Source organism: Stegastes partitus, unplaced genomic scaffold (assembly GCF_000690725.1).
Source record: "Stegastes partitus isolate 25-593 unplaced genomic scaffold, Stegastes_partitus-1.0.2 Scaffold1124, whole genome shotgun sequence".
NCBI lineage: Eukaryota > Metazoa > Chordata > Actinopteri > Pomacentridae > Stegastes > Stegastes partitus.
In genome coordinates, this window is record NW_007578855.1 from 101,302 (window position 1) to 127,841 (window position 26,540).

Genomic DNA, 26,540 nt, shown 5'->3' on the forward strand with positions numbered 1-26,540 from the left:
TGTCAAATTGAAGATAGTCAGGCATGGAGGCCTGTAACAGATTTTGGAAAGACATCTTAGACAGAACTCTCCACCACCAACATCAAAACACTAATTAAAGGAATATGTTTCAGAAAAAAGGGCGTTAACTCCTCCAGTAGAGTCCCAGTGACTTGGAGCTGTTCTGGCACCATGAGGTGGTTCATTACGGAGACGCTTGATGTTGGTTTTTCCTTTAATTTGTCACCCGTCTATTGTTGGCAACAACTATTTGAGTAAAACCCACGTTTTCAAGAGTCTTTAAAGTTACATGAAGCCATCTTATCCCACATCAGATTATGACAGAGAAAGGCAGCTTCTTCTTCGGTGCAGAGACCTCAGCGTCTACATTACTGAGGCTCCACATACAGGCTGTTATTTCAATTCCAGCAGAGAGCATCCCTCACCTCCTCCGCCTCCTCCACGTCCGGTGTCCACCAGCTGCAGCAGTTTGGGATTGATGGCCTGTCTGGCCTCCTCCAGCACCCGTATCAGCTCTCGGGCCTGCCTGAGGTTCCCAGGGGTGAAGAAAGTGTAGGCAGTGCCTTTGTTAGTGCTGCGGGCCGTACGGCCGATACGATGGATGTAGTCCTCTGATGAGTTGGGATAGTCATAATTGATGACAAACTTGACATCCTCCACGTCTTGAGGCGGCGGTGGGGAGTGGTGGAGAAGGGGTGGTGTGGTGGGATCGGTCACAGGGAGGGAGAAGATAGAAACACAAGTCAGAACAAAACATACGCTGGTTGAGAAATCAATCAGTCAGTTTGCTCCATTCATGAAATTTAAATTTTGCTTTTGGAACTGAGAACTTTCAGACAGACAATACCTGCGAGACACCCATCATCCTCTGAGCATCACTTACCTGTCACATGACCGGCTACTCGTACAGTAGGAAAACGACTTAACATGCCAATTACAGAACAGGACTCGATAATGTAGTCGATTAATGAGATATTTGCACACATGCAAACAGGTAACATGCAGTCAGAGCTACAGATCAGCTGAATTAGGTAGGGGGGATGTTACAGTGGTGCGCTGAAGAATTTGGACAATATGAAGAAATATTGAAAAGCTAATTTTAGGAGACTAGTGACCCTAACATGAAACTGTAACATGATCCTTGCAGACAGACAGACTGAGGGTTTGCTGATTTGTGATCAACTGGAAAAACAAATCTTCTTTTAGAACAAATTCGAGGTCTGTTTCTCATTACAGTCGGCAAAGGGCTCAGAAAACACTGCTGATTAGACGAGAAACAAGTCTTGTTTTGGAAGCATAACGATGAAGGCTGGTGGAAGAGAGAATGGGGAAGGGGAGGGGTGAGGTACAGTACTTACCCTGTCAGAGATCTAGTGATGGCTTACAAAGTTACCTCTCTGTCCCCCTACCCATCACCAGTCCTGGGAGGTCTGCAGGGGCAGGAGGAGAGCGCACAGGACAAAGCAGTCCCTTCTGCCACCTCGCCACTCCTCCACAACACTCCCAAAGCTGGAAACTGTGTGGGCCAGAGCTCCAGCTGGACTGTGCTGGGATGCGGTCCTACTCTACTCTTAAGTGTGCCTCTTCACGTCTCCCGGCCTCGTTAGTCCAGGAGACACTACTGCTGGGTTTATGCTGTGTCTAGCAGAAGGTGACGGGCGGAGAGGCCTGTCTGGGTTCTTTCATGTCAACTTTAAGGCGAGAGCGACTCACTCTGCCATTTCTAGCATTACTAAATGGCAGCAACGGGTAACTTGTGACTGACTGGTGGCTCGGTAGAAGTGGTGGATTTTCTTTGATTGGTGCTGGATTGTTCCAAATGCCTCCCAGGTCGCTTCCAATGGCAGTGGTATTATAGAGCCCAGCTTTTCAAGTTCAGTAACAAGAAACAGACGCTAAAGGAGACGACATGTTCTGTCAGAGTGGGCTCTCTCGGGGGAACTGAGCCCTGACAGTTTGCGCTCGTCCTTGTGACGGCATCTAGCAACCCGGTAGTCCTTAGACTGACCTGGTGGTCTGGTGTGATGTACACAAAGAAAAATGGCCAAAGTGTTAAAGACAAAGGGAGGGAGGGGGTGAAAGCAGGGCACAATGTGGGTTTGGGAATAGTGGGGAAAAGGACAAAAAGGACAAGGGTCAGAAATGAATGAAAGAAAACAAGAACAGGAGACCTGGATGAGATAGACGAGAGCGAGTGAAAAAACAAGAGAGAGGAGGAAACAGAAGAAATGAGCGAAAGAGAGATGAGTGACAGAGAGATGACGTGAGAGAGAGAAACCGAGTGACACACAGAAGAGGAGTAAAAGGGAGGGAAGTTGATTATAGAGAGGTGGTTCCTCCAGGCCAGGACTCCTGCCAGCCAGGACCAGACATGACGTCCGCAGAGGGAGAGGCCGGCCGGCACAGCCAGTGGTGGGGGGTGTCAGGGGCTGGCATCAGGGGGCAGTTCAGAGGGGAGTCTCCAGCATAGCTGCCCATGCCCGGCTTTGGCTGCTTTCCACCCTCACTTCCTGGCAGTTGTTTCTGTCTCTGTCTTCTTGTAATGCACCACTGTGTTTCAGCTTCACAAAGCTAACGTACTGTGTATTTAGGTGGATTGTCTGCGGGGCCAATTAGGTTAAAAAAAAAGAAAAAAGTGTTTTACAGGGAATGGAAATGTGTCTCCTCAAGGCATGTTTTCTTAATCCATATCCCCTCAGAGTAAATACACAGATATCAAAAAGTAAAAAAGACAAAAAAACAAAAAGGAGCCTGGGTGAATCTGAGTTATTCAATGAATCAGAATAAATGGTGCGTCACTGTGATGATGGCATGGCCAAAGGGAGTCCACCCTCCTCCACACCCCCCTCTTCGCCCTCTCACCTGACAGCCGCCCCCCGGCCCTACCATCAAATTTGGAAGCCCAGCAGCACCCTGCGCTTGCCTCCCCCCCCCCACACATCGCCCAGGAAGCCAGTGTCCTGGAAGGGGGGAGAGGTCTGTTAGTGGGCTCTGTTCTGTGGCTGTGTCTGGGACTGATTAATCAGGCTGTCTCTCTCCCCAAGTCAGCTTTCGATTTGTCATGCCTAGGTCCGGCTGCAGGCTCCCGAGGGCCTGTGTGCTTCTAGTTGCCGGAAGAGAGACTTGGAAACAAACAAACAAAAAAATAAACAAAAACAAAATGAAAAGAAAACAAATGAACACAGAATTAGGTTAAAGGTTGATTGCCATCCTGTAAGGGGCTGCTTGACTAGCCTCACCCCTTACATCGTCACACTTCATTCAACATCATTCCTACGTTCTGCTCTGGTTCTCTCACTGTTACTCAGTAAAGTCTTCACAGGAAAGCCTGCTTAAAATATGACATACTTCTTAGATACACTCTTTATCTGAGAAGCATCATATAGTCTTTGAAAGAATTGCAAATCGGTATGTGTTTGTGGTTGACTCTGAAACATCTACTGTACATAAACATGCAGTGAGCTCCCTGATCAATATCCACTGACCTTTATTCATGTTATTCTACATTCTGAGCGGTCAAATATATCGTATGTGTTCCACATCAGTGTGTGGCTACACTGAAGAAATCTTTGCTTTGCACTTGAGCACACACTACGTACCCAAACCACGTGAAGCCACGTCAGTTGCAATCAGGATGGGAGCTTTGCCGCTACGAAACTCTGCAACGCGGGACAAACAATCGATGATCAGGAGGAGAACGTACGTCAAAAAGAGGAAACAGTACTGTTAGTCGCTTTAGTTCCAATGACAGTGTGTGTGTTGTACCTGACAACACCCAGTCTCTCTCTGGCTGGCTCTTGTCACCATGAATACACATCGCTGGCCACCTGGGAGACAAACCAACATGTCAGATGTGATCATAAGGTTTACATCACTTCATGTCTCTGAGAGTTTTCTAACAGCACTTGAAAGTGAACCATCAGCTGAAGACTGACAGAATGTATGGAGTAGTGAGAGCGCCAAATGACAAAAATAAATCAATGAAAGAATAATAAAATAAAGGTGGAAATAAAAAGAAGAATAAACAAAATAAAAAAATAAACAATGTGGCAATATAAAGTAATATTAATCACAAATGGATCCATAAAAGAAAAGGCTAATAAAAGTAGAAATATAAAGACAAATAAATAAAATACTAAACTTTTGTATTAATTAATTTTATTTATTTATTGTTTATTTTTTAATTATTTTTTTCATTTTTATTTATTTTTATAATGTCACTTTAAAAGCAAAGAAAATATGAGAATGTTGTAAAAATAAAAATAAAAAAATAATATTGAAATAAATAAATACATTTAAAAAATTACAATTTGTACCCACAGAGCTCTTTAGGGTTAGGGTTAGGACATGGTGAAAGTAGTCATGTATTTATATTTACAACCCTGTTAAACCAAACTAACGTTGGGAACAATTATAAAGAGTTTAAATAGTTTTTTTTCCACGTGCACTCACCCATCACGTCTCATCCTGCGCGTCAGGTCGTCACACCGTTTCTTGGTCTCCACAAAGATGATAGTCTTGTTCTCTTTCTCAGCCATAATCTCCTCCATTAGCTGGATCAACCTGAGGAACACATGCAGAACATTTAAAAGCTATACATGCATGCACCTCACTCCAAAAAGCTTGTTTTTGTCTGAGATGCTTGTGGTTAGAAACGCTGCATACAGAATCTTTAAGAATTGAAAAGAGACAAACAGGAGAAGGGTGAGGAGCGACAAGCGTCCAAGCCGAGCAGGGGTTGTAAAAATGTAAACCAAACAATCTTTAATGAAGGTGAAGAAGAATCCGCGCCACGGCCAGCCTCTTACTTGTTGTCCTTTTCATTCTCCATACAAACATCAACAATCTGCAGGATGTTGTGGTTGGCGCTGAGCTCTAGCGCTCCTACGTTGATTTGGACATAGTCCTTCAGGAAGTCCTCTGCCAGCTGGCGAACCTCTTTAGGCCAGGTGGCGCTCCACATCAGGGTCTGTCTGTCCGGCTGGGAATAAAGCACACCAAGTATACGGTAACAACAGCCGTTTAATTCCCTGCTTACCAAACAGGAATTCTTCTGCTGCTAAAAACAGAAAAACTCTACATAAACAAACACAGATAAAGCTTTGAATCCTAGCGTTACCCTGATCTGATCCACAATTTTGCGAATCTGTGGTTCAAAACCCATGTCCAGCATGCGATCAGCTTCGTCCAGCACCAGGTACGTGCATCGCCGCAGGTTGGTTTTTCCAGCCTCAAGGAAGTCAATGAGACGACCCGGAGTGGCGATGCAGATCTCAACACCTGGATGAGACAAAGCAGCACGTTTCAGCATGTGATGACCTTTAATAACGTAGATTAACGTGGATTTCAGTAGGAAACAGTTGTTTGTTAGTTAGGAATGTGAAACAATCCAAATAGGACAGTGGTAGTTTTCTTCACCTCTCTCCAGGTCCCGGATCTGAGGTCCCTTGGGAGCGCCCCCGTACACACAGGTGCTCTTAATGCGGGACGACTTTCCGTAGTCGTAGGCCACCTGCTGAACCTGCTGAGCCAGCTCTCTTGTGGGGGCCAACACCAAGCACTGCAGAGCACACACACAACGGCACAGCAATCCACCGTTCAGCGCATCAGACACTTTAACGTTGTGATCAAATCTGAAACTCCAGACCGGACTAACGTACAATGGGTCCATCTCCACGCTCCAGGTAGGGCTGATGGTTGATGTGCACAATGGCGGGCAGGAGATACTAAATAAAGGCAAAGTGGTGAGATCAGTGCTGCAATTCCCCAGCGTGGTATGAGTTCATCTTAACGGGTAAATGTGTCTCACCGATAAGGTCTTCCCAGAACCAGTCTGAGCGATGCCCACCATGTCTCTCCCACTGAGGGCCAGCGGGAAACCTTGAGCCTGAATGGCTGTGGGCTCCTTGAAATTCTGCTGCATCAGTACATCCAGTACATACTCTAGACAGACAGGCAGAACAGGAAGCATCTAATCATTCATTCAATCTGTTGAAACTGGTTTAAACTTAAAGGGAGCAGAATGTAGAGTATGTACACGACGGTGCTAAACTGAATCATAAGAACAAGGATGTACATTACACCCAGATACACAGGAAAATGTCTGTACAAAAGGTGAACAGCACAGGCCCCAGGATTGAGTCTTCTGGGACACCTTTTGCAATTTTTTTTTTAATACATCCTGAGTTAACATTTCCAACAGACACACATTGCTGCTGGTGCACAAGGAAACAATTCAACAGCATTTTCAATATAACAAATACTGAAGCTTTTCAAACACGATAAAGAAAGATCAATCAAATGATCCATATCACAGCAGATTTAATCAGTAGTTACAGTCGCTGCATGACTCCACGATTGTGGGCATGTAGATAACAGTGAACGCATGTGCTTACGGGGAAACTGGGCCTGATGGAAGCCAGTGATCGGTTTTGGACAGCCTGAACCTCGAACAGTGATTTCCTTCTTCCTGCGATACTCTTCAAGATCATACTGAAAGAAGCAACAGGCCAGCGCGGATCAAACACAGTTTGTCAGAGAGCTACTACAGCTTTAGGTAGATAGACATATAACACCAGAGTACCTGGCTCAGCCGCTGCACTTCCAGGTGTTCAGTGTAAAAGTTCTTCTCAAATTTAGGAAGCTCATCCAGGTCCCATCTCTTCTTTCGTAAACGGTCCCCTGGATTCCCAAACTTTTTACCCGGTGGTGGGCCGCCTCTGCTGGATCCAAATCGAGGACTGCTGCAACACCAACATCACACAGTGGACTTCATTACACTTTTAATCAATGCTGTGCCAAAAAAAAGTCATCCTTATCTGCAGTGTCCACACATCTGCAGCTGCTTTTATTTGGTAATAACGAGCCATTACATATAACTTTATGTTTGCTGTGATACCAGATATAGCTTTGGGGTAACTGAAAAGGTTTGTCTTTGTGAGACTGCAGCGTTTCTTGTAAACAAATAATTGTGTTCAAAATATTTGCTAGTAGTGCAATCTGGCACGATATTCACAATTAATAAAGTACTGTTTCCAGGGTTTATCCTGTTTTTCTTTGGCTTGTCTAACAGCCTGGTTTATGTTTGGAAACTAGACTCTAATTAACATAATTTACAATGAAGAAATAAACTCTTTTGCATTCACCCCATGGGCTGTAATCTTTACAAACACAACCCTCTTCTATTGCACATTTTGGCAGGTAGAAGACTGCATTATATCAGCTTTTAATTAGTCCTTTTTTCAACTGTATAGGAGTGGAAATAGCATTAAAATGAACTGGACTGGTTAGGATAAGGAGCACAGAGGGAGATAATGCAAAAGATGATTGCAAGAAAAATTATCCCACTACTAATGCTAATAGAGCTGTACACTGGCTGATAACAAGCAGCAGTTTTTGGCAGACGGTCACTTTTTTGCTGATCACAACATCAGAGCGTTTCATGACAACTTGGCTAGCAGTAGCCTCGCTGCTAGCAGTAGCTTCGATGCTAGCTACCCTGTTGACTCAGCTAGCTTCTTACCCTCTGTCACGGCCTCGGTCTCGGTCTCTGTCTCCATAAGAACCTCTCATTTTGCTGCCAGTCGCTCGCCTGTGACTAATAAATCAACTATTTAAACGCGCGGTTTGGCCACAACGCTGTTTCCCTCCTTCAGGCTGTCGTTTATCGTCACTGTCTGTGGCCTAGCTCAGCAGCTACAGCCGACGCGCCCTCTGTTTCAGACAAATGCTCACGTTAGCCCGGAACGCTGGCTAAATAAAGAAACAGTCGTTTTCTTAAATGCTTGTTGAAAAGTCAAAAATAACAAAGAAGCACATTCCTGATGTGACAAATGTAGTAAAACTATTAGTTCAGTTGACTAAATATGAGGACGCAGCGGTAATGCTATGTTATTATTAGCCTAGCACCGAGCCGGTGCACAGACGCTCCTGTGATTGGTTGGCTGCTGGAGAAGCCACGCCCCCCACGTTTCCTCATTGTTTTTTTATTTATTTAAAACAAAACATTTTTCATGCATTATTATTTAACAAAACAAAGTTTTAATCAGAGATTTAAAAAAAAAAAAGCAAGCAAGACATAAATATGGAGTTGTGAGTGTGCCAAATTACAAAAATAAATCAATAAAATAAGAACAAAAGTGGAAATAAAAAGAATAAATAGAATAACAAATAATGTGGCATATAAAGCAATATCAATCAAAAATGAATTCATAAAAAAGGCTAACAAAAGTAGAAATATAAAGAGAAATAGTTTAAATAATAAAAATAATAATTCATTCAGTATTTATTTACTTTTATTCTATTTTTTATTTAGTAATTTTTAAAAAAAGTATTTATTAATTTTTTATAATTTTTTTCATTTTCAGATTTATTTTATTTTATTATTTTATTTTTTTATAATGTTGTCTTAAAAGCAACGGCACAATGACCGTCCTGCTGCACACATTTTTCTGTGCATATTTACTTTGCTTTTGAAGGGACTCTCACTACTCCATACAAAAAGCATGTCCATTGTTTCCTCTATAATTGTGAGTGAGACACACAGCTGTGTAATGCAGAAGACAGAAGTGGTTTAAAACTCTGCAGGTCAACAGGATAAACATTGTGAACTAACTTACTCAGTAAATTACTTACAATAAGGTGTTGTTTTTATTTTTTTGTTTTTTTAATTTAAAGTATTACAGTAGTTAAGTGAAAGACAGTATGCAGAAATGTCTTTTTTCCCATTTGTGTTTTATTTCTTTTGCAACACCAACATAAATCAATATAGCATCAAATCAAAACATGTGATATTACCGATATACAAATCAAAAAGTATACAACAAAGAATAAAATAAGAGTATATACGAAATGAACTCATTAAAACACAAAAATATTCAAACAGAGCACTACACAAGCAATGCCATCACAGTCGTCACCGTCACTGTTTCGCAGCAGCGCTCAGTTTGACTCTATTTACAGCATTTAGGTATCCCTGGTTTGATAAATTCAGCTTCGTAAATAACATCCAGCTTTTAAACATCGTATCAAAACTATCATCTGACAGAGTTTTGAATGAAGATGATGGAGTTTGATATGCTGTTACTGGGGGAAAGTATCAGGTAGTTAAATCAACTTAATGCACATTCATGGAACAAACCTTGACTTTGAAGGACAGCAACGTGTTAATAGTTGAGATGATAACTGGAAGGATTACTGGCTAACAATTCAACAAATGCTTTTTAATTATTCTGCCAACTTAAAAACAAAATTTCCCATCAAAACATAAACAACCTGTTTTTTCTTTACGACTGCATTCATTCCTCACCAGGACTGTGTTGCCGATCTGGGATTCTGCACCAACAGAAAACATGTAGAGGCAGCACTGGGCCTAATGGGACTCCTCTGCCATGAAACAACTAGGATCACAACCACAAGCAAGTTATACAGTATACTGGTCATGTGAAAACGCGTTAAACATCAGCTGAAAACAAACAGTAACTCAACCATAGATGCTGGAAAAACAGATCAGATAAAACAGAAGACGTGTGGCCAGCTTGAAGGTTTTTCCACTGTGTTTTTTTCAACCTTCTACACCTTACTGTGTGTGTAATATATATTCAGTGTGTCCAGTCGGCCTCTGTAAACACCAGCGTCCTGACCCTACAGCAGTGGTGCTGTTACCAACAGCGCCAGCAGAGGCAGGCCCGGTCCGCGCTGCACGTAAGGCCAACAATTATGAGATTACAATCCGCCGCGCATCACAGCTGGGCCGGCTCTGCAGGGAAGTGTTTCCTCTTCGGTAATCTGTAATCTGTGTGGGTGCTGTCCTTCTGTCAGTCCCTCTGCCCACACGGAAATCTCTCCTGCAGCTGTTCCCTCGGCGCTCCACAAAACCACAAAACTGCAGACCAACAGCTGGAGTCACGCTTTTGTGTCGCTGGTTCAGATGAACCCACAATGATAAACACACAGTATATTTATAACGACTTCCCATCGATCTAAACGAGTTTTACCTGCAAGGCCGTACGACGTTTAAATAAGATAATTATTTGTGATGGAACTCACATATCAAAATGAACTCAGCAGTTCAAAGGCTCCTCACGTTGAATATAAATCATCCCTAAACTTTAAGACTCATTACTGGAGAACTGCTCCACGAATTTGGCAATGTTTCAGTCAGAGTTGGCAGAGGGGTTGAGGAGGGGTTGAGGAGGGGTTGAGGAGGCGAACGGATCGAGAACCAATATAAAAACGGAACAATTAAAGAGGCCGTGTGTTTCAGGTGAAGATGGCACTTATTCCCTCTAGCTCATATAAAGCATTGTGTTTGTTTTTTTGCCGTAGAGTCTAAAGTGCAGAATTAAGATGCTATATGCAGGCACGGTTATTTGTACTGATCAATATTCCACATATAAATCCAGTAATGGCCCCAGAACTGCAACTATGACACAAAGAACAGCTGAATGGATCCCAACCTCGCTCCATTTATAACATCTCCCATTCCATCACACCTCCCTCCTTTCCCCACTTCTTTTGTCTTATAAAACACTCCCTTCCACCTCTATCGACCCACACTGGATCTTTTGTTGTTATCTAAAAAAAAACAAAAAAAAAAACATCTGATCTTCTAAGTTAAACTTGAAATAAAAAGATCTGATTTGTCTCACACAGCTGGAGCACAGCGAGCCTCTGAGTGTGTGTGAGACGCTCAGAACTCGTCGTCGGAGCTGAGCAGGAGGGTCTTTTCATTGTCCCCGCGGGTGCTGAGGTTGCTGTGGCTGCGGGAGAGCGGCGGCCCCCCACCTCGCTCCAGCGTGGACTGCTGGGTGTACTGCTGGTAAGCTGGGGAGAAGTTATGGATGGCGTCCTGGACCATGTCGCCCGGGTTCATGGTCTCCTTCAGGCTGCTGGAGATGCTCTTCATGGGGGCACAGCGACCTAGAGGTGGGACGGAAAGATTGGGTTAAAGAGGCGCTAAATCAGGGGTCTCAAACTCGCGGTCCGTGGACCAATTGAGGCCAGCTGGACGATATTTTGTGGCCCCCTACTTGACATCAGAGTTTAACGAGTCGTTGCCCTGGGCGTTTTATATATTTTATCACCTGTGGACTACCATAGCTCAGGATCGTGACAGCAACACAAATTAGCAACGCTAGTCACTTGAAACGTGATTCAGGAGCGTCACAGAGTGGAGGGAACATACATCCTGTCAGTGCAAATGCATGTTTTTTTCTGTCTGTGTGAAAAGCTCTTCTCCACCATGAACTTTAATAAGTCAAAGTTCAGGTCCAGACTTACTGATGAGCATCTTCAAGCCACACTGAGGGTCTCAAATGTTTCCTCCCTCAAGCCAAATGTGGCTGAGCTGTAAGAGGAAGTGTAGGTAGGAGTAGGGAGGAGGAGCCTGTGTTCTGAATTGTTATGAATAAAGACTGAGAAAACTGGATCAGTTGTACTTTTTTTGGAATGCTTGAAACCCTTTTGGGGGGAATACACCCAGACTCTGCCTCCAGCGGCCCCCGTAAGGTGAGTTTGAGACCACGGCGTTAAAAGATGAACAGGGAGCGACGACAAATGGCCAAAAAAACAAAACAAAACAGGTTGTCTGGTGAGTTTTCCACATAAATCTTTGCAAAAAAAAAAAAAGGTTTAACAGAACTGAAATAGCAGGATGGAAGAAAAAATATGCTCCTCAAATGAAGACATGCGTGTTATTTAATAAAACAACAGGTGGTTGGTATCAGTCAGGGTCATGATAAATGCATTAACTTCTATCTAATGCAGAACCACAAGGCAGGTGGACAGTCAGCATCAGTTTCCTTCAGTTAGTTATCTGTCTTTTGATCATACTCTACATCTTTTCTCTCTTTCTGTGTTTAGCGAGCAGGACAATGATTAATCGGATGAGAGAAACAGAGAGGACCGGCCAGTCTGAGTTGGAACAAAGACTGAAGCTGGAGAAGGAAACACAAAATGATCAAATGCTGACTGAACTGAGCGCAAACTAAATGTACGCAAACAAAACAAAAAATATTCATAATTTCTAGAGTAACATTAACAACAATAGCAGTAATAATAACAATCTAATTCAAGACATGAAGGGAATTCATGCTGAACAAAAATCATGAAAGAAATGGGCTTTCAACCACAAAACAACAGCCGACAAAAAGCATTTTTAATAAACAGAAACGATGCAGATACAGACGAACACAGCTGACACGGGACCTACCGTACTGTCCATAGATAGGAAAGGAGCCTTTGAGTGCAATGAAGAGAGAAAAACGAAATAAAGGAAGACAAGGAAGACAAGGAAGTTCAGATAAAAATGACGGAATAGAAAAACAGAGCAGAAGAAAAAGAGAATGATTCCAAATGTTAGTGGTAAAAGCAGGAATCAGCGTCAAAAGGGAGGTAAACAAAGAGAGAAATCAGCTCTGAAAGACTGCAAATTCTAATGCAAGCTGTAACATACAGACTTTTCATTATCGACACCGTTTGCTTTTCCTTTTTAATCTCAACCCCTCAGTTACACTCCAGACATTCTCCCTTCTCTCTCTCAGACACACCACACCTACCGTACGAGTCCAGCCGTTTGTCCATGTAGACCTTGTAAGTGAAGGCGTGGCGCAAAGCAACAGCAGCAAAGAACATCTCGATGCAGATGATGAAGTTTTGGTAGCCGGCAGCAACTGTTCCTTCGCCCACGGAGAAGTCGGCGGAGGTGATCTGAGGAATAGCGCCGCACTTCTCCAGGATGGCCAGCAGCATCCCTGAAGAGAGCAAAAATAGAGGAGCTGATAAAGACCGTTTTATAATGTGTAATTTTATTAGCATGTTGAAGTGACGGCGTTCTGCCTTTTGAATACAGTCGTGACTCGATAATTCGACACTATAGCAGGTTTAGGATTGTTAAGGGTCGATTATCGAGTCACTTTACATTAATGTGAAAAAAAAAACTAACAGTAGCTTATCAGACTGTCCAGATAACTAACAGCCTGGTATATTCACGCTTCCCTACTCACCGACATCCATCCATCTATCCACCCTGCATGCACATAAGACTTGTGTCAAAACTGGTACAGAAATGTTGCTATGACTCTATTAAGACCTTTATAATTAAAGCAGGGTGCTCATTCAGACATGAAGCTGACACGTTAAGATGGCATCAGATTAGGACAACGGAAAGGAGCGCATGTCTGAAAGGGGCTGAAGTGAGTTTCAGCCACATGCTTCAAAAGCAATTATAAATCCGTGCATGACTAAAAACCCAGAACTGGGAGAAAAGTGGAATGGTTGGCATGGCAGCCTTTCTTGTGCCAGTTACCACTGCTCGACCTCTGAGCTTGCTTCATTTGTCTTTTAGCCAATTACCCAGCTGAGGTAGCTTTCAGTAAAAGTGGAAGGTTGATGTATTAGGTTATCGGTTTGTGAACGTGGCGTTCTTACCCTGCCAGAAGGAGAGAAAGATGACGGACTTGACCATGAAGAATTTGAGCACAGGGTTGTAAGGGACGAGCAGCTCACGCGTGGCAAAGTAGAAGAGGAAGAGCGCGTAGAGCGACAGACTGACGGAGATGTTGTAGATAATGGTGACGTACAGGTAGCCACTGGCCACGCTGGAAGAGAGAGGGGAGAAGACATCACATAGATGGAGAGGCACAACAAGCAGATCACGTGTCACAAGGTAGAAAACCTGCAGCCCTTTAAATTAAATTAAGCCAAAACAGATCAATTACCAAAGAACTACATCATAATGGTAGAGCTAAACAATTAAGCAAATCGCATGTTTTCATTTTCACAAATTTCAATCACAGTTGAAACACTTTGATTAGCGGGTTGCAAAGGCTGCACTTCAGGGTTTAGCTCGTATCTCATGTGGTAATGGTTCATCACACGTTTTAAATCTGTAGCACAGTTTCTGAACTGACTTTGCAAATCAAATCAGAAAAACCCAAATCAGAGATATTTCCCCAAATGTTTCATCCTAAAGTATCAGGAGACTTGAATTTACATACTCTGAACATGAGCACTCATTAGGGATGTGACGCTTCTGCATTTATAAAAGCTGATCCAAAGCTGCTCAGCTGTTAAAGTCGGACAAGACTTTTGGTTCAACCTGTGTCGCTATAACGTCTACGGTGCAGTGACACAGCCCAGTGAGTCAGAACCATGAACCACTGCTCAGGGAGATGCTGTGGAAACATACTTGAAGTCTCCATCTCTGTATTTCCCAAAGGCCTGAAGAATGACAGTGATCACGGCCATCAGGGGTTTCACCACGCAGAACTGGAGAGTCGCCTGCGGAGGCAAGAGTGGAAAACGTAACAGTCACTGTGGTGGAAGAGATTCAAATCTGAATTCCTTGAAAGTAGATTTTCACATGAACAAGATCATCATATTGATAACAACACCTCAGTGAACAGATCAGTCATTGGAAAGGTCAAGTCGTGAAGTTCTATATGTTTGTAAAGATGTGCGATACCTCGATGCAACAAATACTTTAAGAGCAGCCCAGAAAATGGGGTGTGTCAGCATCCAACGGTTAAACAATGTATGAGCCAGAGGAAGGGACTGGTACCTGTTTGCAGAACCGGAGGAACCCAATTGAGTAGGTCTTGCCCCACAGACAACAGGTCCCGTACATGCAGCTTGACCTAAAGTGAAGTGCAGGTTAAAACAGGTCAAAATAACCAGAAAAGTACACAGGCTGTGTTAATACAACATTACTGAAGTAGGTGATTATATCAGAAAGGGAAGACGACAGCAGACAAGACTCACTCGATGGGTTTCCCTCTGATTTCAGCCATGATGGCGCTCTCTCCTCCCAGATACTCGTAGCACAGACTCAGGAAGTTGTAGATGACAAAGGCTGGAAAACAGAAAACAACTCAGTGAAATCATTCCCACTTTCTATTAACCAGCAAATACACCATTTATGCTCATTTGTTACTGCTGATTACTTCTGTAGTTCAAGGACATACAGATCAGACATGATTAGCTGCATTTATACAACTAGAACACACGGAAACAACATCCAACATTCCTCACTTATTTTGCTGGACACATGTGGAGCCTGCGAATGTCTTGTAAATAAAGTAAATTAAAAAAAACCTGTGCATCCAAGACTCCCTGAATCAGAGTGAATGATGTTTTAGCAGAGAGACCTCTCTTGTAGATGAATCATAAATCCAGTAGTAACAAAGCTGTAGCATGTGTTTGGGTTAATTTACTTATTGTTGAAAATCTTGCATATTTCCTTGCCAATGCTGAAAAGTAATATTGTGTAGCCCTGTCATACGCAATCACCCAATGTGGCCAGGTACAGCGTTTGCTTTTGCAGTAACATGACAGATTTCAGGGACAGTCTGAACAAATACCATCACTTTATCTAAGCGTGGCCTCAGACTGATGACCCCTCTCCAGCTCTGCTTTACAAACCTGCTTGAAATTAGAATTAGAGAACTAGAATCATCATCACAGTCATGGAAAATACAACCGATAACTATTTTGATAATCATCTGAGAAAACACATCTGCTCCGCTTTTGACATTTAGACAAGTAGTTTAAAATAAAAAGCCTTCAGGACCGTTGCATCACAGCCTCTGTACGGGTCAATCATTTATTGACTATTCTGATAAGACGTAACATGCAATTTAAATAAAGCTGACTGGACTGCACACTGATCGCAGTAATTGGTGTCCCTGAGTGAGCAGAATGTTTTCCATGCGCTGCCCCAGGTGTTTGCAGGCTAATGAAAGGGTAACGCACAGACAGCGGCTCCCCGCTGCCTCAGCCCTCTCTGCTGTTCAAGGTGGCTCAGCTTAAAAGTGAGCCTGTGATCGCAGCTCACCGACATCACTCTCCAGAACAGTCGCTGGCTTTGTCGCTGTTGCATACTTGCATTTATGGTAGTTTTTCCCTCTAAAATGCTCAGACACTGAATGTAGCTGGACATCGACGTGCGTCTTCATAAAATATATGACAGAACATTATTTATATTATTGGTTTCTTTATTTATTCACACAGTAAAGCGCTTTTAAACAAATTCAAGTGTTGGCGGGCGAATAGTTGGATCTCAAAATTGATATCTGGATAACAATATGTCAGCTAAACTTTCCTTTCCTTGTCAGCCATACAAAGATTTTGCATCTGTTGGGCAAAACCTTTCCTCGCTCCTCCAAATCACGTCTCCACAGTTCCCACATAACTGCCGTTTCTTAATGACATTTCTGAGAGTGGAAAGTCTGAGCTGAAAACACTTCAGCCTAAAACTTCATCTTTACAACCTTCTTCTGCGTTGGAGGCACCAATCAGCATCAGTCCGTTGTTTAGATGAGCTCATGGTTGTCGAGTGTGGCAACAAGATTCAAAGAGTCAAAGGATTGATCAGCTCTGGAGTTGTTGTCATCAGCTGACAGTATCTACTGAAGGCTCATGACCTGCCTTACAAGCCATAACAAGTCGATGAAGGCCTGCCGAGTTAATAAGTTACTGAGATTCTGTGAGCAGAGGCTATCCAAACTTAAACATCCATCCATCATCTACACACTGCTTAATCCTCACCAGGGTGGTGGGGGGCTGGAGTCTATCCCAGCTGACTTAGGGTGAAGGCAGGTTCACCTGGACAGGTGGAGAACCCGGAGAGAACATGGAGACTCCACGCAGAAAGATCCCGGGTGTCCTCACCAACCAGCGACCTTCTAGCTGCGAGGCGACGGTGCTAACCACCGAGCCACCTTGCAGCCCATTAATATATATATGTGTATGGCACAATAATAAAATCAATCAATCAACTAATTAAACCCCTTACACTCGAGTTCAAAGATAAACCAAAAATATTCTGCTTAGATAATATTTTGTGTCTGATATGTTTTAAGTTAAATGAGCTGTTTAGCAGAAACTAAAATGAACCTACAGCTTCTCCATCACTAGAAAATCTACAAATATGCACGTTTTCCTATCAGATGTTTACCAATCGAACACAAGATGCCTCCCGCATCCCTGAAAGGTCATTCTCAGTGTATCGACGTCGCACCTGCTGGATCAGGACTGACTTACAAACTAGTGGGATCAATATTCTTCCTCATAGACACACTCAGGTTTTAGATACTTTCCAGTTTCAGCAGATGAATGTATAAACAGCCTTCTGCCTTGTAAACATCAACTATTCAAGTGCTGTTACATTAATCAGAACACACCTCTGAATGCAGGGGGGGACTCTACCTGTGCACGGGGTCTCAGGTGTTACTGTGCTCGGCCTGTGTGACGCCTGCACCGAGGCAGGATAACGTGGCCAGAAACAGCAGATGGCCCCGATGGTTCCTGACCAACTCAGCTTACGGTGGCGTCATTGTGTGCAGTGATGCAGGCATCATTTTTTATTTTAAAGCTGAGGTAGGCAGAAAACCCCCACAAGAAGAAATGCAGCCATATATTGTTGTGTAGCTTCACACACACGCCTCAACATTTAATAGTGAACTACAGATATTAACTGACGGTCTGTCGATACACTATGATTAGTGAGAATTTTTATTTCAGATATCTATTACACCACTCCGACCAGTCAGAACCACAGTTAGAGCTATCTGTAATTCAGGCTGGACAAACTATAATTACATAATATTGGAGCCTCAAAGAAGCTAAACAGTGGTGGATAAGATCATTAGAAGATAGAAACTAGAACTGTGGTCTCTCTGACGTCACTGTAAAACAGCTTATTACATGCAGTCATGGTTGTGGTGCTGCCTCCACCTCCACCTGGCCTTAGCTTCTGACATAACTACAGGTATCTGCAGCATCCTTTAGCCAAGTCAAAACTGTAATTCAAGACACCTGTAATTACAGCTGTGACTCGATAATCCAATCATTAACAATCCTAAATCTTGCTATCCGACAGGCTTTTAAGAAAAACAAACAGAACCCATAAAAACAGCCTTAACATAGCGACAGCCTTGGATTCTGACTCCGACATGACATTTAATGTCACCAATCAGGATGACGGCGTATTATCTGACTGAACAATCCCACAGATTGGCTACGTTCACACTGCAGGACTTGATGCTCAATGAGGATTTCTTTGTGACTTCCTTCACGTTTCCAGTTCAATGCGACTTGTATGTGATCTGCTGTGTGAAATTCATACGAGCCAAAAGTGTCCCGCATGCGCAGAAGAGGACACGACGACGTCACACGCAGCGAGCGTGCTCAGTGTTTATGGAAGTAAACATGGATGGTAACGGTGGAGCGTATCTGCCACTCCCCCGCCGCCACCGATGGAGGAAACAGAAGTGTGAGCGCTAACTAAACTAGCATCAGCAGCCAAGTACTGCCTGTGTGTTCTGGACACTTCCACCCCGTCAGAGCGCTGCCCCGGGGTGGAAGTGGCCCCCGACCGCACCGAATATTCTGATATTCATCATTAATTGGGCCCAAATATCCAGAGAGCAGAAAGTTCTATTGGGACCAGCCCTACTAGTTATTATAACAACTATGAACAATAATGAACAACTAATGAGCCTTCCAGCATCAAGCCCTCCTTGTATCTGGAACTCCGTCTTGACAATCCGACAGCCTTGATATCCGACACAGAAGAAGGTTTTACATTTAGTGTCGGATTATCGAGTCACGACTGTACATTTAGATCTACATCATTCTGACTAGTTCAAACTTAAGTTGAGAGCCTACGTTCAAATTCAGTCTTACATGCATCTACGAGCAGTAATCCTAATAAAGCACACGTGATGATGAAATAATTTAACTTCCATTCATGGAACTGTACCATGTTATGTAACTGTGTGATGAAGTTGGCAGAATTTTCCTCAGAATTAATGAAGACCTGTCTTATCTCTTTCCCCTCTAATTCTACAGGAACACTCTGGGACAATCCACTGACGCTACATACGTTACAGGCTGTTTGGATTTAACTGCTTACATGTGAAATGCTTTCTCAAGGATTTGCTCGTTTTCACACAGTTGCTAGGAAACAGGTTTCCCCTCCCCTGCAATCCCAACAGGCCACGGAGACGTGAGAACAAAGATAGGAACCTTTGTAAATGAAGACACTGCAGAGGCCATCTGCCGCTGGAGAATCACAACACATAAATTCTCACACCCTTATTTCTTCTGGGAGTCAAAACACACAGTGAAAAAGAAAAACTTTCACTCGCCACTGCGGTGAAAGACGACCTGTTGTGTGCTCGCCAGATACGGCAGCGCTCCATTGTAGTGTTGTCCTTTGTCCATTCACCTTCGTAGCAGTCTCGGACCGTGTCGAAGTACACGTAGTACTCCTCGTTGGTGAAGAACAGAAGGCTGAGCCAGGAGTCAAAGGCGTAGATGGGGACGATGAAGAGGATCCGAACTATGTGCCTCTGCTCATTTGGAGAGCTGTAGTAACGCAGGTGCATGTAGATCTGAAAAGAGGAAAGAAAAGAGGGCAGAAAAAGGTGACATGTTCCGAAATGCTCAATGATGAAGGACACAATGATCTAACCAGACTGATGGGACGTAAAGAAAACGAGTCCCTGCACAGCTGATCATTAGATATCACATATTATTACACTATTATGTCATTATACGTTCATCTCTACGGATGGTGACTAACGTAGCATGTAAGGACATATTCTTTAATTAGCTCTGCAAAACTACCAGATCTAACAGTTCTGTGTAATCTTCCATAAGCCACTCCAGGAGCAGCCATTACCGTATTTCCTTTATCATTTATGAAATCATTTGGACTCTGGCGTTACCACAGAGATCCTACACACTCAGCACAACCAGTTTGACAGCAGTGTGCTCCCAGCTCAGGTTCCCTACTCGAGGGCAAACAATCGAATGCTCGGTGAATTCTGCTTCACAACGATAACCGGAGCCCACATTTGAGGATCAAAAAGAGACAGCGCAGTAAACCCTTGGTCTCCAAAAGCCAGGTATTGCTATGGTAACACTGTTGACACCCCCTGCTTCAAACCTGTAAAGTCAGAAGGATGGTGCAGCTTCATCTGCACGGCCTGCATTCCTACTAAAAAGTCAAGATCAAACCAGTTTCTGCACTTCAGTTTCTATACTGTCTATTAATTATGCAAGTAAAGTTTCTATCAACTGCCGCCGCTAACTGTGATGCAGCACCTCAGACTGTTCTGTCAACGGCAACTGATGCCTGGGAGTAAAAAATGAGTTTCAGAATTCTTTAGCATCGGCAATATTGACTTTGTGAGTCTGTGTGTGTCTGTGTGTGTCTGTCATCACGGCAAAAATTGATTCCAGACACACCCACTGTAGCAGAAACTACTGAGCTGTGACACGTGTTCATACGTCTGCCCATGCAAGATGCAGCCACGACATTATATAAATTAAAAGTGGGTTGAAAGACCATCTCTAATTTTTGCGATCAAGATGCATATCATAATAAACAATGAGAAAAGAGCACACGAGTATGCATCAGCTTCCTCATCGTGAAGCCACGGTTCAGAATGTGCTGGATCAACAAGTCGGCTGAAACCGACTGCTTCCTCATGAAACCCATATGCGTGCAGCCAGCTCACGTTGGATGCTGGAGTGGTGGGAGTCTGCAGGGTGTGTGTTGGGAGCATGCACGAACACGTGGGGCCGTTTCAGGTAACTGATACTCGGCTGTAATCACCCCCTATTCAGGACAGCAGACGGCAGGAAGCGAGGGAGCGCAGGGTGGGCCTCTGTCACCGGCACCTCCGTCTGCTCCATCCGGCGCTTTTCCACTTACACAATGCCCCCCACCTATCACCTTTCCTGGCCTGTAAACAGACACACCTTTTGTAAAACTGCAAACACTGGGTGACAATGCAACCAGCGAGACCGTGCACTCACAGGCCCTGTTGCTAGGTGACCCTCCTGCTCTCTGATGATGTCGTCGTCGTTGAGCCACGAGCACCTGTTGCTAGAGTGACAGAAGGCTATTCTTTAACCCTGCGTGTAAAGAGCATCAGCAAACACTGGAAGACAAACCATCCATCCATCTATGCCTCTAAGCACAATAGATGTGCCTCACACTCACTCAACACTTCTGTGTAACGTGAGCACTGAAAAAAACACAAACCAGGCACTAACACTGAGCGCGTTCTTTACTCACAGATTTGAAAACCACTGTTCACATCACACAGGAAACATAAACTATCTTCCTATCAGCTGCAGATAAGCAGCAGTCAAAGCTGGACTCACTGAGCTCTTTCCGTATATTCTGGGTGAGCTCCTAATCATCCTCAGTCAGTCAGACTTAGCATGTGGCAGCTCCCTTGTGGCCTTTGGGTTACCACGAACTGCAACATCCCCAATTCACATCCTGTCGGGAGCATTTTTGTTCTCGTTCCTCAAGTCTGCCTCCTCGTATTTCCTGTTTTCTCTCTGCTGTCGGTTTTAACCTCCTTTAAAAACTCTTGGCCCCGGTCAGACAGACACTCCTTTCTGTTCATCTGATAGCCTTCCTGTTTGAATTAGCACCCTGGTCAGTGTTCCACAAAACAGCACTCTCACCAGGTTGGACCTAGAGACATTTCAGAGTCACTTTCAACACGGCACAAGTCTGACCTGCATGTGGTCACATTAGGCACCCACAAGTGACAGTACTGGGAGTTGCATGAAGTGATTTGAGGAAGACTTTAATCACATTTAAACACCAATATTCGTCCAAAAACATCACAGAGAGACACTTAAAGCACAACACGCCTTTCTCATTCCCTTGGTCCTATAATTTTACATCTATTATAAACTGAAACATGCATAAAAATGAATATTTACTGCGATGAAAACAGAATCTGTAACAAGTCAGATTAATGAGAGGAAACGAAGTTCAGTTTGTTGCTTTCAGCTGTTTGCGGTCGTCCTTCCTCTGAGTTTATTAAATATACAAAGCATCAGGCAGTGTGTTCATATGAGCATCTTTGAGAGTTGTGTGCATTTACGCACGAGGCAGCAGTAACTTCATCAAATATCAATAATTATAAATGATCCCAGACATGGAGACAAGATTAATCCGATGCTGTGGACTAACTACTTACTTACAGCCACATACAATAAGTTAGCAGGTATGGTTTTAATGTTTTGTTTAATGATACTATGCCAGGTTTTGACTTTCCTTTCAATAACCTGAACCTGACATCTTTGGAGTTTTGAGTTAAGCTTCAAACGCTGTCCTTACCTGGTGACATGTGATCAGAAGAGCTGTCCAAACAAAGAATCCTGATATCGTCTGAGCTGTGGAGGTCATGAGGAAAATTGGCTCCTCGAGTGTGACCACTGGGGCTTCTGGCACCCAGGAGGAGTTGGGTCCCTGGGGGGCCACAGTGGCTGGGGACCCCGGGGGGAGGCCATTAGGAGAGACATTCCCCAAGTTCTCCGACAGCCGTTTGGCTCGCCACCAAAGCTGACTCATCTGTATGAGGAAACGGTTTTATTAATACAAACTCATTCAACCTACACGTTTTACATGTTTGGGAGCCTACAACAACCAACAACAGCCATCAACATACAACTGCAGAAGCTCAAGTTAAACAGCCTGAATAAAACAGCGTAATGCGTAAATGCATGTCAGCAGGGCTGCACAGTCGAAGACCGTAATCTCAAATCCAACATCTGCGGATGTGGGTATGAGAAACAAAAAAAGATACGGAGCAGAGCAAAGTAGGACAGAGCACACATCTGAAGAGATTGTGTGGATTGACAGAGGAAGCGAGATCAAAACGGTGAGTGAAGAGGAGGCATACGGTGGGTGAGTGAGGGGAGGCTGGTGAAGAGGGTGAAAACCACACACGTCAAGATGTGGGCTGGAAGTGGGGCTGAAAATCCCTAAAAGACAGAGTGTGACAGCAATGAGCCGAGATCTGCTGACCCAGTTTCTCCCCCCCTTTTTTCTCTCTGCTCGGCTCAGGGCATAATGTATGTGTAGTGTGACTAGAAATGATACTACACACAGACATCTGTGTACAGAATAGTGGAACATTTCTCCACAAATCAATGTGAAGGTGTAGGCTGAACACAACTAGGCCCTCAGACAGCTGCGACAATAAGACAGTTTCCTGACATAAAGCTGAATGCAACCTATATACACCATGTTTAAACAATTTGGGGGAAATATCTTATTGCAAGGGCTGTAAGCCTGACTCAGTGGTTAGCACCGTCCAGCTAGAAGGTCGCCAGTTTGCATCCCAGTGAGGACACCCGGGATCTTTCTGCGTGGAGTCTCCATGTTCTCCCCGTGCAGCGTGGGTTCTCTCCAGGTTCTCCAGCTTCCTCCCACAGTCCACAAACATGCTGAAGTTAATTGGTGATTGTAAATTGTCCGTAGGTGTGAATGTGAGTGTGCTTGGTTGTCTGTCTCTAAGTGTAGCCCTGTGATAGACTGGTTACCTGTCCAGGTGAACCTGCCTTCACCCTGAGTCAGCTGGGATAGACTCCAGCCCCTTGATACCCTGGTGAGGATCAAGGTGTAGAGATGATGAATGAATTTGTAAAAACATTGTGAACCCACTTTAAACCAGGGGTCAGTCAGGTTGCATATCCTAAATTGCAGCCTTGTTTTCAATTTCAAATCTATTAATTGTTCAGTCCTAATGTACACCTAAAAAATGATAAAGATGTTGTTGGGTTTCAGTTTTGTTCCCCAAATCTAATAGGAAAAATCATCATACTTTAACATTTGAACAATAATTAACAGAAATTAAGAGGTCTGCATCTCGTTATTACACATGACAGGTCAAACTGGAGATCACATCATCACAAGCATCCAGACGGATTCTCCATCACCATCAAAGCACATCTCTCCATACTGTCATCTGTCCAACTACGTCAGTGACTCGGTGTGGATTCCAGGAAGGCAATAATCTAATCATTCATAATGAAAACTAATTTGACAATAACTGTCAAACCCCTCCGTGCACCAGCTAAATGTAGGCTGGTGCACAGCGTTGTCACCGATGACTGCTGCTCACCAGAGACTCGATCAGCTCGTGGTGATGCAGTAATATGAAACATATCAGTGTGTCACATACGCATGAGATGCACGCTTTGACAATTAGGCAAAAAACATTTTGAAAATGAAGCTAAGGCGGTACAGAAAATGTTCTGTACATCTGGACTGTTTTGAAGAAATACCACAGACAGCCAGAATTCCTTTTTCAGATTTGTGTGATTACAGAAGAAGTCGACAGTTCCTCTGTGACTTACCCAAATAACAAATCAACATCATGTGGACTAATTAACAGCTGATTCTCTGTGTCCAAACATATAGCGGTAAGGTACAGGCCTGCAACAAACACTTAATTATACACTTCATATATAATTACTATATTATATATTTTTTTCTTCTAGATGTGCACATTCTTGTATATATTTTATTTTTTATTATTATTATTTTATTTTTATTTTTTTTCTTTCTATACTTATTTTACTTTATTGTTATTCTTTTCCTATTGCTCATTCCCAGGGCGACACCAACAGCCGGGACCAAATTCTATGTATGTTGTGTCCATACTCGGCCATTCAAGCTGATTCTGATTTAACTGTCAATTAATCTGTTGATTACTTTCTCGACTAATTGATTGGTTATTCAGTGAGGAAAAGTTGAAAAATGTAAATGTGTACATCCTGTGTTTTGTCCAGAACTCAAAGATATTCAGTTTACTGTCAGAGAGGAGGGAAAGAAAAACAGAAAATAGTCACATTTTAACTGGAAATAGAGATTTTTTTTTGTTAAAAAACTACCTTGATTATTATAGTGGTTGATGATTAATTTAACCATTGAATCCATTAACTGTGGCATCCTTGGTAAGGTACTGTTTTATGTATTGACATTGAGGGAAAGACTTTATTGTCATTACACAGCTTCACAATTACTACCCTGCTGCTGAGTCAAATCTATAATTTATCTGCAGTATTGATTATGTGGCAGTGTGAAAATGATGTATTCATGATAACAAATAATTAAAACTGATCCACACAGCATCTACTGTGAGATACAATATACATGCACTCACAAAGACCACAACCACTCGTTCCCAGTGTCTCACAAACAAGAGAGGAAGGCACCAAAATGAATCCTGCTGACTGCACCGATGGCTTCGATCAAAACACGTATTGTGCTTTGACCTGAATTGAATCAGCTGTCTTTGTCACATGCCATAAGTCTTCAGGCGAGGAGAGGAGCCTCAAACATACTGTCAACGCATCAGGCCACCCAGGCTGTGTTCATTAAGAGGCAGTGCAGACAACAGAGCCACTTAGCTGTTACCACAAGTCATTTCCATGGTGCTGCTGTGATGAATCCCACAAACAACGAGGCTGCAGGTTCCCAGTTTTTAACCCTAACATCTGGCCACACATCCGCAGAACATCTTGATATTAAATGGACATTCTGGGGCAATGTTTACCCCCAGTGCTGCTGATTTCGATAGGTACCGAGTAATCCAAAACAAACACCAAAGTGTAAAATGGTAGCGTGTGTCTCCACGGACGGACTCCATCCTGCTTACCTCCTCTGCAGTTGTTTGATGTGCGCTGGGCTCAATCTGGGCATCGGTTTAGCTCATCACCTCGACTTGTTCGGAGTGTACGAAGTTTATCCCGGCGAAAGCGCAAACATCCAGACGACAACCAGCCACGTATGTAATCACTGCATCGTTGTCCGAACCCCGGAAACTCGCCTCTCCTCCTCTGTATGAAGCTGCTAAGTGTCGGCAGCTGAGCCTCAACTACGCCGCTGCTAGCTAGCGTTAGCAAGCCTAGCTAGCTGAACGCTAACTTACTGTTGCTTCTTCACCGTAAAGTCAAAACTACGATAGACTTTAAAGAGTCGACACACTCTGTTGCTATCGTTTAGATGGGTGTGAAATTAACTAGTGGTATTATATTGCCATTTTCCACCCGTCGCTGATGGACCGCACACCGTTATATCACCAACATCAACATCAGCACTTCACCCCATCAACAGAAGCAACGGCCAGCAGCAGCAGCAGCAGCTCTGGGCATGCGCAGTCACGCCTTTGCCGTTCTCTGATGTCGTTGCTGTTGAGCATGATGTCACTTCATACAGCTGGGTCATTGTGTTCATTTGTTTTTTTTAGATTTTAACCTGATAACTGCAAGGTTTTTGAGAGTAAAAAGAATACAAAATAAGGTCAATTTTCTTAATATGCTTAGCCTACTTTCCACATTAATATCACAGTAAACGCAGGCCACCAGTTATTCTCTAACTCTTATTTATGATGGTTGTTTATGCAGCTATAATCACATGCTAAGGACTTGGAAATACTCTTTTTTTTTTTTTGGTAATGTGTGTGACTAACTTTTTAAATTGTCCTGGAGTAGAGACGGCGAAAAGGTTCACGCATAAAGTGCTGGAACACAATATCTCAAATAAATAACTGATTATAATCACAACAAAGCTGCTGTCTGTGTAGCTGACATTGAGAATAAAAAGTCCAAGAGGATGTGTTCTATATGTGGTTATAGCAAAAAAATCATATGTATATATATGTATTCTTCTGAGAGACTCTGAAAAGGAAAAATGTTTGTAATGGAAGACTTGGCGT

General features: G+C 43.3%; 2 protein-coding genes across 2 annotated transcripts in view; both read right to left on the minus strand.

Moving 5' to 3' along the window:
- Window positions 1–7,892, minus strand: part of LOC103368111 (probable ATP-dependent RNA helicase DDX17) — a 17,522-nt gene extending 9,630 nt beyond the window's left edge. The window contains exons 1-12 of the mRNA XM_008296365.1: window positions 7,523–7,892; window positions 6,584–6,743; window positions 6,396–6,492; window positions 5,810–5,943; window positions 5,661–5,726; window positions 5,419–5,560; window positions 5,120–5,280; window positions 4,809–4,981; window positions 4,453–4,563; window positions 3,766–3,827; window positions 3,600–3,659; window positions 426–662 (exon numbers count right to left, since the gene is read on the minus strand). Of these exons, the coding sequence (XP_008294587.1) occupies window positions 426–662; window positions 3,600–3,659; window positions 3,766–3,827; window positions 4,453–4,563; window positions 4,809–4,981; window positions 5,120–5,280; window positions 5,419–5,560; window positions 5,661–5,726; window positions 5,810–5,943; window positions 6,396–6,492; window positions 6,584–6,743; window positions 7,523–7,572 (1,453 nt within the window). The 5' untranslated portion in view covers window positions 7,573–7,892. The remainder of the gene's footprint in view (window positions 1–425; window positions 663–3,599; window positions 3,660–3,765; window positions 3,828–4,452; window positions 4,564–4,808; window positions 4,982–5,119; window positions 5,281–5,418; window positions 5,561–5,660; window positions 5,727–5,809; window positions 5,944–6,395; window positions 6,493–6,583; window positions 6,744–7,522) is intronic.
- An 820-nt stretch (window positions 7,893–8,712) lies between these two features.
- Window positions 8,713–25,946, minus strand: LOC103368113 (transmembrane protein 184B-like). The gene is made up of 9 exons (XM_008296369.1): window positions 25,482–25,946; window positions 22,154–22,387; window positions 19,229–19,394; window positions 14,761–14,851; window positions 14,561–14,636; window positions 14,189–14,280; window positions 13,429–13,598; window positions 12,558–12,752; window positions 8,713–10,920 (listed from the first exon to the last, which is right to left on the minus strand). Exons 2-9 carry the CDS (start codon window positions 22,385–22,387, stop codon window positions 10,691–10,693), a joined length of 1,254 nt encoding a protein of 417 aa, XP_008294591.1. The 5' UTR covers window positions 25,482–25,946; the 3' UTR covers window positions 8,713–10,690.
- Window positions 25,947–26,540: the final 594 nt, after the last annotated feature.